Genomic DNA, 11,525 nt, shown 5'->3' with positions numbered 1-11,525 from the left:
CTAACTCTTAAAGGGTAGCAAATGGAGAAATCCTTTTAAAAATCCAGTGTGTTCAAATGGCAGTGGTAACAACACAGAATTTTTTTCCCAATGTACCATGAAAACAATGCACTATTGTTGCTCCTTAAACCAAAAATTTAAGTGTAACCCTGCCTGAAGCTACTTCAAGAATCATTCCAACAAAGTTCTCCAAAAGGATCCACCAAAGTAACTAGAATCTTGAACACTGAGTTTTCAATTCTTAGTATGTCTTTATGAAGTATCTACCATGTGTATGCATTGTCTGTTTAGAGCACTGTCCATCCAGAAACATCTTTATGAAGCCAGGATATGTTAAACTGACTGGCCAATCTGCTCCACCATGAGAAATGAGTTGATAAATTGTCAAACAAGGAGAGTTTTTTTAGTATGGGTGAAACACCACTGATTTGTGAGGAAGAAAAGAAGAAATTCCTCAATAATTTTCTTTTCATTTCCAAAAACTTTGAGACTATTGTGTAACCACACTCATCATCTACTAGTACCTCATTATAAACCACTGTTGGATGAGAAACCATACTAAAGTATTTGCTATTTACATGATTTACTGCTCTAGTGTATGTAAGTTCTAAATGGTATGAGTGAGAGCATGTTTATAATTAGAAAATCTATTTTTAAACAGATTTAGAAACACGAAGTCATCTCTGTAGTAAAGAAAATACAAAAAAGGATACTTAGGTAAAATTGTTAAAATTATGACAGATCATCGATTTTTTGAAAATTTAGGAAACCATCTATTCAATTATACTTATAATTCCAATTTTCAATTTGGTAGTCTGTTTTCTGTCTCTTCATTTGAAAAAAGAAAGTTTCATTTCCAAAAAGGAATATCAATAACGTTTTCAGTTGCCTCAAGATTTTTCTTTGGCCACAATTGCCTATTTTCCGTAATTGAATTTCCCAATGACAGTCCCATGAACTTTATTGTCAGGTTGACTAGCCAAAAACACTCTCTTCTCCCCTCCCAAGATGAAGAATTTAAGGGATGTTAAACACAACTAACATGAAATTGGGAAAGACAATGACTTGTTTTTAACCACAGAAAGGCATAATAATACTTAGTTGGGCCAAAATTTTGGAAGAAAATAAGTTCTTTTCCAATATTCTGAAATGTTACATTGGCCATGTCAAAATGAGGTTACTTTGTCCCTAGGACAACCCTGATATTCCTGAGAGTCACCCCCCAAACCTCACATTCTACTAAACCTGGTCTGTTATTCCCCTAAGAGAGAGGTTATGGTGCCCTCCTCAACTGACAAGAGACACATTAGGGGCTGGAGCCCTGCGCTTGGCTGCAGGTCTTATTTTAGCAGTGGACACCTGATTTTCAAAGGTTACCTTTCCCAAATTAAAGGTAGAATGAGACAGATAATGTGAGGGCACCCCTGTGCTGACTGCAGTTTGCTTACATAAGATCCTTTAAGTTTCTCAATAAGAAACCATACTTCCAGGTGATAAATGGGTCAAATTCACAGAATATTGAAAGTGTGGGAGGGAGGTTGGGAGAGAGGGAGGCTTGCTTTCTTTCTATTTCCAGAATGTAGTATAACTGGGATACCCACAAGATTCTGGTCTAAAGAAAGAAATAAAGCCATGAAGTATTAGAAAAGTGTGAATATAACAACTGGGAAACACCTCTGTGATTTCTTTTTATTTTGCTACTACTAAGTATTTTTTTGTACTTTTTTCGTTGCTTTTAACCGCCTTCCTATTTGTCTTAATCTATCTCCTCTTAAATGTAAAATACTCCTAATTGCCACTGTGGTTATATGATCCAGTGATATCTGTAATAAATACTCTGATTCAAACAATTACCATTATATTCAAGCATAATGATCCAGTGGACATCTGCCTTATCTGAACTATCACTCCTACCACTCACCTACGTAGGACACACAGAGAATCTACTCGTACTGCCCTTCCTGGGTTATTACTAGGACTAGAGAAAAATTACCTCCTACATCATTTTCATTCTACAATCAGGAATCCTCACTGAACACACATGTTTCCACTCTACTCCCATTCTCTTTCTCTTGTGGCTGATAAAAGAAAGACTGAAGTTCTGGGTCTCAGGCCAAGGAATGTAAAAGAACACAATGAATATGAGAATGGGGAAAAAAGAAGGAAAAACATGTGTACATGTTAGTTTTTGATGAATGAGTAATTGCTATCTAGCTTTCTTGCCTTCTAGTCTCATCTGCCTCTTTTTATGTTAGTGAAGGAGCTATCTCCTTTTTGCTTTCTCAGTAAAAACTATCAATCTTATCTATCAGAACCTTTCTTCAGAGTCCCAAATTAGCTTCAGTTTTTGCAATAAAAGTTGGCATGAAGACTCTTTTTTTTTTCCCAGAACGATATACGCAACTAGAAACGAGGTACCCCGATGTCTACATTTTTCACTCATTAAAGACAATAATCCATTTTGGCTCACAGAAGCTAAATCTTCCATCAACAATTTCTTCTTCCATTTTTTAAACACTCTTAAAGATACTTGGTGAGCACACTGACTGACTCCAGAATCAGCTGATGTTGACTCTATCTTAATGGGTGTTCTTTGCAGGCTCATTACCTGTTTCTTCCCCCACTGCCCCCGGCCAGGCTGCTTTGTCAATTTATATAAAACAGCTGTTTTTCAACCAATTACATTATATTGTTGACTACAGTACCAAGATCAATGCCAGAGACAGGGAGATTTCTGGTGGGTTGGCTCTGCATCCTGACACAGATATGACTTTTTTTTCTTCTGTTATTGTATCAGCAGCATCTTAAAACCTAGAAGGAATCCGTAAAGACCAACTGATCCATCCCCCTGTCTTCACACTGTTAAAGGATTATTTTTCACATTTGTATTTGAGGTAATTGAGGCTCAAAGAGGTTAAGGGACTTGCTGAATATGTCTGTTAATAAAAGGCACTATATAGCCCACACCTCCATGCACTCTCATGCATGGTACTGTATGCTGTTCATTATGCCCAGGAAGGACAAAGTAAAAAGGCCTGTTTCATACTGTCCGTAAGTTTCCAATCTTGAAAAAAAATCCATCATCTACACATAAAACCCAAAATATTATATTCCAGTGAACAAATCTACCAGCTACCTGACCTGGATTAAATTGTACCAAATTCTTTAAACCTCAAGCTCTGTTTTCATAAAATGAAGAAAATCATAACCGTTTTCATAGAGTTCTTTGAGGACTAAATAAGGTAACATATAGAAATCAGCCTAGCATATATAAACAGTAGCTATTATTATTCATTAAATCCTGGTGAGTTAGATATTTAAATTTCCCCAACAGCTTGAATGAGATATATTTAGGAAAAACAAGATAAGGTACCGCTTTAAACTGCAGGTAATAAACATGAAATACTAACCTAAGGAATAGTAGAGACTAGGTACACAAGCAGCTTCATAAAGGTGTTATATAATATGGCATTAACAATTGGTTCGGACAAATAGGAAAGAAGGTTGATGAGGAATAGCTGGCTTCTGAGATTGAGCGTTAGAAATGAGAACTTTACTCTCTTATAAGGTCCTTTGCAGTTATCAGATTGAGCCTAAAGTGACTCCATTAGATAGCAATGCAGTTTTTCTTCCATAAACTAGAAGCCGCCGGTTCAAAATCCCTGACTTCTTTAAGGAACAGGTAGGAAGGGACAGAGCTCAGAGACCTGGATGATGTGGTGGAGCAGGGGCAGAACACAGCTGCACCATGCATGTCCAATTATATATGTTTTAAGACGCGGCTTATGGATAGCAAAGATGATAAGAACAACAAAATCCTCCGTATGCTAATCATTGTTCCCACTGAAGGCCCCAGAGGCTCAGGGGAGGGGCAACCCGGCGACGCGGAGCCGTTTCTCTTACCTTCTAATGCAGTCTGTCTTGGTGCCTGTGGTGCAGCGGGTTCTTCAGCCTCACCCCCGTGTTCTAGGACTCTCTCAGCGATGTCCTGTTCACGGATAGTTAGCTCTTACGGCGACAGAACGCCAAGTCAGGAACCACCTCGTCGCCATCTTGATGACGTCACTCTCTGGCTCTCCCAGCTGCAGGTGATACACCGAGCGCCTTCGTTTGTTTGAAATGCTGTCTTCATTGGCATTTAAGACACCACACCACCTGGTCATTTTTATTTGTAACCATTCTATCCAATGGACTGTGGCTGTCCAGTGCTTGTGCAAGTTTTACCCAGCTGCTTTCCTTTCAGCCCCTACAAAATAAGCCCTATCCAATGACAGAGTTTTAAAATTTCTTGGTAAATGAGATTCCCTTTATTGGTGGAATTTGGGTATTTCTACCTTCTACTAATGCCAGAACTGAATTATGACAACAATAATTAGCCCGAATTTACAAGACTGTGTCTTTACAAGGAGACCGTTAACATTATAGCTCATCATTTTTTTAAGAAGGAAGATTCAGATTGGTTTTAACTTTGTTGGAACTCATTCGCCCCTCTGCTAGTTACGCGTCCTGGGCAGAGAGTGGTGAAGTGGAGAGTCTAGGAGGTGCCTGTTGCCAACATTCAGAGTTCTGTCAACCTCTTTTTCATATCAGCTCTTCTGCGTATGGAGGAACAATTCATACTCTTGCTAAAGCTAGAAAAGTGAAGCATCCAGAGATATTGCTTTCCAATCAAGTAATAATGCTCCATTAGCTGTTTTGCTGTTACACGTTTTACCACAGACGACTCTTCTTTAAGCTGCCTTCCCGTATGTGGCCCTGTGATAAATTTTATCAGTGGTCAGCGGGACGGGACTGCAGGCTGGGCAGAAGCACAGTGGCTTTTTATCTAGCTTAGTTCCCTCTGCCATGCCCCCCCACCCAAAGCGGCATTTTCTGGGTATAATTTATGTTGTGGCATTTCTGTCAGTAGATGTGGTGTCAGCAATTTGTGTTCCTAATGGAAGTTTACATGGAAATGAGATACTTAGCCACAGAATAAAATTAAAGATGGGATAAAACTAATAAAAATTGTAATGCAAAGGTGTTTGTGCCTGCTCGTATCTTTAAATGAGGATTGTCTTTAGCCGGGAAAGCTTGTTTTCCATGTCTAAAATTCTGGTATAAGTAATACGAATAGAGTTAAAGCTAAAATTGTGTCAGCACTTATATTAAAAGCTTCTACATTGCAGAGGCCTTATAGCACTGGGATAATATTTTACATTAAAATGATATTTAAAGTTTTAGAACCCAGAATGTTTAATAAAATTCTGTGGTGTTTGTACCTTGGGAAAAAATATGTACATGTGATGTATATTTTTGTAAAGTTAAAAAACTCAGCTCAGTGCAAATTTCATTGGAGAAATGATTTTCCTGAATAAATAGTCTTTGTCCCCCATATGGTTTGCCATAATAAGATTTTCAATAATCCCACTGCAGGATGGTGAGAGTATTTAGAAATAGCTGCATATTGCATTAGAAATGAAATAGAAGCATTGTTTAGACTTCTTAGCAAAAGGCCCCCGAGACAGCCCAAGCTCTGGAGTTATTTAGACTCTCAACTTCTCCATCCTAAAAAGGGGTTTTACACAAATGGGATCCTTATTCACTCTGAGGGACAGCAGACAGTGGAGGCACAGTTAGTGTTCTTTCATGCATCTACAACCTCTCTGTTCCGATCTCATTCTTTTCCTCATAGAGAACACATTCCCAAGAAGCCAAGCAGCACATAGACATCGTAATCCTCTAGGCGGAGTTTCACCACATTATCATAGGAAGCTTCCGGCCATTGAATTAGCAAAAGATTTTATCACTTACATTCACATGTGTTTCTAAAGTACTTTTTAAAATATCTTAATGGCATTTTCTGCCTTAACTAAAATTTTCTAGTTGATCCATTCATCGAATGGACTGTATCTTTGAATATTTTCTAATATTCTGAGCTGAACGTGAAATGATGATTAGATTATACACAAAGATGTTCAGAAAGGAGATTTACTTTCGTGAATGATGCCTGTATTTCTGAAACAATTTTCCTCAAGTCAAACTGGTGAGAAAGACTTGAACTCCATCAGTTGAAAAATTTCACCCTTTTTAAATGATTTAAGGACCTGTCCTTAGTAATTTTGATTAAAGGTGAATGTTCTAACACTCGGTCCCTATATCAGAGGTGTATCTACCAGTGTCCTGCTAGGATTCTGAATAGACAGCAGAGCAGCAGACACAGCTTACACATACCAAAATGCCCATATATGTATTCAGCTTTGTAAATATGCCTTTAAAAATACCTCGCCATATTTAGCCACTCCTAAATATGTATTTACACAAGTCTACACACTGTAAGTGTTTACCTGGGAGACAGGAACGGTCTCTCTGGTAAATAATATGGGTTTTATAGCCTTTCATGAAGGATTTTTTTGTTTGCTATGTAAAAAAAATCATCTCCTCTCAGTTATAATTTAATAAAATTTTCCTTTCCCTGTAAATTTACTGCATAGCACTTGAGGTAAAGCCTTGCGATGTTAAAAAAAAAAAAAGACAACACTGGTGTTAGCTTCGGGTACAGAGTGGCTTTGATTCATTTTGCTAAAGACTACAGAGAGTAGAAAACATGGATATGATTTCTGAAAACCAGACAAATAAAAATAACCTGTCAGATATATTTTAGAGCTAAGGCTATCGAGTAATTACCTATTTTTTCAGGTTAAAAAAAAAACCAACAAAAACAGAACCTCTAGGAAGATCCAAATGATTTAAACTACTTTGCCCTGAATTTTCTAGCTCACTGCTTAAATTTACACTTTATATTACATGAGTGGATGTAGGTTAAACATTTTTCAACTCATAAGCAAAACTGTGTTAAATCTAAGATATGATCAAATTCTTATAGAAAAACAGCATTGCCCAGTACACCAGTTCAAGGACAGGAAATTTTCAGTGCATACTCTAACTTGCAAATACATGGCCTTGAGCAATTGAGTTGATCTGACTTATGATTCTGAATTTGTAAATTAGGTTGTGATCTACCCTAGACCTAATGAAGGATGGATCTGTACTCAGATACTAAGTACTGAATATTAATAGCAAAAATATATCTTTTTTAAAAAGACACATTTTTCTTTTTTTCTTTTTTAATTGAAATACCAAGTGAAATAACACATGATGCTTGGAATTAAAGAGATGTCTCGTTACTTGGTAGGTTCTCACAATTTATTCACTATCCTTCTCCCCACATTTGCTCTCCCCTTATTAAGGCTTTTGAAATTACCTAACATTGCGCAACTGACATTACCTTTTGTGAGCCATTTTAGGGTCCCAGAAATGGATATGGCTTAATTTGAAATCCTTTACAGATTTTTAAAGGGAGGATCTCTCAGAAGAGATCACTCTCCTCATCAGCTCACTTCCTTCTAGAAAATAAATGTGCAGGATTTCCAGCAGCTTGCCTCTGGAACCACTAAAGATTTTCCTGTCATCAGTGGACTCAGAGACCTACAAGAGAAGAACAAAAGGAGAGAAGCCCCTTATATGAATTCTAAAGACACTTAATAAATTACAGCCTTGCATTTAAAGGAGACTCCTCTTTGTTCTACATGTTTCAAAAATTTTCTCTTTCAGGATCTTTCTGTGTATGGGTGCCTGTGCACAGAATGTATGAGTTTGATTCATGTTGAGGAGGTGGGAAATGTGGGCATTTTGGGCAAGTTCAGATATGGAAACATTGCAGGCTTTTTTCAGGATAGAAACATACAAATTTTTTAATGGGCCCAATTATTTTACCCCCACATAAAATGCCTGTTGAAATTTGTCAGTGCAAAACAGGTGCTTACATGCCTTCCTATCTCATCTCTAAATGCAGCTCGGAAGAGATAAAGTTTATATACATAATATACATATTTTTAAAATAGGTGTGAAAACGTTTACCTCTTAAATTCAGATGTTTTAAGGTACTTTACTTTTAAGTCTTTTTCTTCCATTTATTCTCAAAATGTTGAAAGATGCATCCTGTTATAAAAGATTAAAACAATCTTTTAAAAATAAAATTATGATTTGTTTTACCTTTGAATGTACTAGAAATTTAAATACAATGATATGCTTGATGAACACGGAACGAGGGGTTTTGCAACTAGGTCACGAATTCAGATGTGATCCAGAGAATACTGCATACCCTACAGCTGTCTATTATGAGTATCTAAAATGAATGCAACAAATAAATATCTGATTATATTTCCATACAAATTTTATACCTACTCTGCTAATTGAAACGGAGCATAACATACTATTTGTGTATTCAGTTTACACTTTTGAAAATTATTCTTTATCATCTTACATTTTCACAAAAGGAATAATAAATCCACTGTCACGCGAATAATGCCCACACATATGTTCCAAAGGACACAATATATTCCCCACCTTCTGAGTATGAACCAGGAAGATGTAATTCTTTCGGCTCCACTGTAGATCCTCACACACCTAGGGACATGGCAGGTGAGAAGGATCACTCCTGTGTACAGCAAATTCATCCTGGCCATGGTGAATGATGTTCCAGGGTACTGCAAGAACTAACAGATGAGCAAAATCACTGACCCTCGCATTCGAATCTGAGTCTGTTAGAAGAAGCACTGCCTTCTGTCTCTTAATATCTCACAGACATTTGGGAAATACGACTTCTATTCATTTACTTCTGACCAGTCACTCTACACCTTATCCCCACTAAGACTCAGGCACAAGTATGGAGTGCCAGAGGAAGGACAAACACCTGCTATGCTAAAAATTGCCCCATCTCCTTGCCTGCTTTCCTGGAAACAAAGATGTGCACTTTGACTCTCTTCCCTGAGGGTTCTTTCCTGAAACTGTGACAAGATTTCAGAATTCTTAAGTTTTGCTGGAAACTGAGACCAGCATTTGTTGAGGTGAAGGGAGAGTGTGAAGGGGGCTCAGCTAGAATTAAATCACAAGGCTTCACGTGGCTGCCAAATGTAATCTTAGACATACAGTCTTTAAAATTCCTAGGTGGCAGTCCCGCTCTAGTCTGTACTGTTGAATCAGTCCTGGATGTACTGTGCTTAGAACTTAATGCTACCTTGTAAGACAGCACAGCATTCAGGGAAGAGAATATAGCTTCATAGGGGAAATACAACCATATCTTATAGAGCTCAGCTAAAAACACTGGGACTGCTTAGAAAAAAATAGAGGGAATTTGAAATCCCCTTCAAATATCTCTGCTATGCAGAAGGTGCATTAGGCTTATTCTGTATGGAAGCATCATGGGATAGAGTCTGGCTGAATATATAGAAGTTTCTACGAGTTGCCCTGTCCCAAAAAGGAAGACTCACTGCCTCAGCAGAATTTAGGCAGCATCCAGGCACAGGCTAGATGGCCCCTTGGAAATTTGGGTACTGACCTTTCAGCCTCTTTCCAGTGCTGAAGTTGTATGAATCTACAAAACCAAACCACTTGTGGGAGGTCCAAAGGTGCTCATGGGGCAGTTTGAGGATAATGTGAGAGTCAGGCGATACGGTCAGGCCATTCAAGATGGCTGTCCTCTTGCTCATTGTCATCCCCTAGTCGACCAGCACCTGCTTCACCTACAACCTGCCCCACTTAGTGCTTGTTCTAATGCTTAGGCCAGAACGCTTCCACCTGCTAGTTTATTAAAGGGAAACATCTGCCCTCATGATGGTCATTAATCTGATGGGCTGTGCCCCAGCTGCTGGTTTCCTGGTAACTGATGAGCCAACCTGATGTCAATTCCCACTATAAATGGTAGTCTCCTCCTTTCTTGAGTGGCGAAGGTTATTGTCATGTCCTGCCTGCCGTCTGCCGTGCACGGTGGGGTGTTGCTCCAGGACGCATTGTTTCAGATGTGTCAGATACCCTATCCAGTAAACCATTGACGTCTCTGTCACTGTCTCTGGGCTCTTTCTTTGCTCTCAAGGCTGGGCAAGCACAGGGCTTGCAGGTCTGTGGGGTGCAGCCCAACACATACCAACTAGGCATGTCCTTGTTTTGGTCTTTTCTAAGCCCAGGATTTCTTTCAAGGAGGATGAATTCCCTGCAGTGAATGTGACTGTAAAAAGAACATGGGTTCTACAATCAGAGATTCCCTGATTGAGAATCTTGACTCTTCCATTATACTAGTTGTGTACATTGGAGGAAGGCAATGAACCTAAGAATCTCAGTCATAAAACTGAGGATTATTATTCCCATCTCAAAGGGTAGTTGTGAGAATAGAAAATCATCTGTATACTGCCTGGTGTATGTAGTAGGTGTTAATTGCTGCAGGTGCATAATTATATGGTACATAAATATTGTGGCCTAAAAAGCCCACTTCTAGACATCATGGGGGAGGATGCTCATATGGCAATAAGTTCTGAAGGCAGTGAGCTAGCGTGATGTGTGTCAATTACCTACTTCTTAAAAGGCTCCTTTTTCCATCAAGAATACATACATTTATGTTAATATGGAAAAGAAAAAAAGATCCTACTGTGGAAATTGTGCTATAAACACCTAAAATGTGGTAAATGAAATAATAATCACAGTGATGAACTTTATCAAAATTTACATGAAATGAATAATGCAAAGGCAGAGGAAATTATTCTCTACTAGCAGCAGAAATCCTCTACACAGCTCCCTCTTAATTTCAAGATTCTTCTCGTGAAGCAGAGTCTGTCTGATTATTAGTACTCTATCTTTTAAAAATCAAATCACCTAAGGATGGAAGCACTGGTCACAAGGACAGTGAGAATTGTCTGATTTCTTTGCTGAAGAAATAAATTCCCAAACTAAAAGTTTTGATTTTCCAACCAGGAAGGCAATTATTTTCACATATAAATAGTTGGCGAGTTTGATCCAATTAAACTGCTTAGTTTATTAACTAGCTATTCTGTAAAATGTAACCCTCAGCTATAATTATTATGTATAATTATCTCTGTATTTAATCTACTTTCAGGTATTAAGCCTATATTTAACATGGCTAGCCCTTCGAAATTGGAGTCAAAGACCTCTGATCTGGTCAGTCTTCACCACATGTATGGGGTATTTCTGTCATGAATTTGCACTTTTACCATCCCTTGAAGGACACTAACAGTAGCACTGGATTCTTTTCAGTTTTGACAGGAACATGCAATTCACACTGAATTAGTAGTATTAATTAAAATTCCTACTAAAATGATTCTGTATGCCCATGAAAGGATGAGTAGATTTGGTGGAACATTCACTCCTAACTTAAATTGGTAACCTTTAATACACAGGTAAGTTAAGCAGTCTTTTCGCTGTTTGGGTTCCTTCAGGCAATCTGGTTACAATACATGACTTAATGCCGCATCCAAAGATGCCTGACTTTGAACTTGTGAATATATAATGGGCAGTTGGGAGCGTGTGTTCCAGAAACACAATTCTCTTGCTCTAGCACAAGCATACCTGCACACAGGAGAGGGGGCAAGTTATCTGATGGTGAAGGCTCCGGGGACAGCCCCTGGCTTCCTGCCCTACCTTCATGTGGCAGTAATTTCCCTACACAAGAGGCAGAGGGCCTCTCCTTGACACAC

General features: G+C 38.4%; 1 protein-coding gene across 1 annotated transcript in view; it reads left to right on the top strand.

Moving 5' to 3' along the window:
* Window positions 1-3,983: 3,983 nt before the first annotated feature.
* LOC133090537 (protein RER1-like) overlaps window positions 3,984-11,525 on the top strand; it is a 53,834-nt gene continuing 46,292 nt past the window's right edge. The window contains 1 exon segment of the mRNA XM_061188956.1: window positions 3,984-4,108. Within this exon segment, the coding sequence (XP_061044939.1) occupies window positions 3,984-4,108 (125 nt within the window).

The sequence above is a fragment of the Eubalaena glacialis genome, chromosome 4 (genome assembly GCF_028564815.1).
Source record: "Eubalaena glacialis isolate mEubGla1 chromosome 4, mEubGla1.1.hap2.+ XY, whole genome shotgun sequence".
Taxonomy (NCBI): Eukaryota; Metazoa; Chordata; class Mammalia; order Artiodactyla; family Balaenidae; genus Eubalaena; species Eubalaena glacialis.
This window is presented reverse-complemented; position numbering and strand designations above follow the sequence as displayed.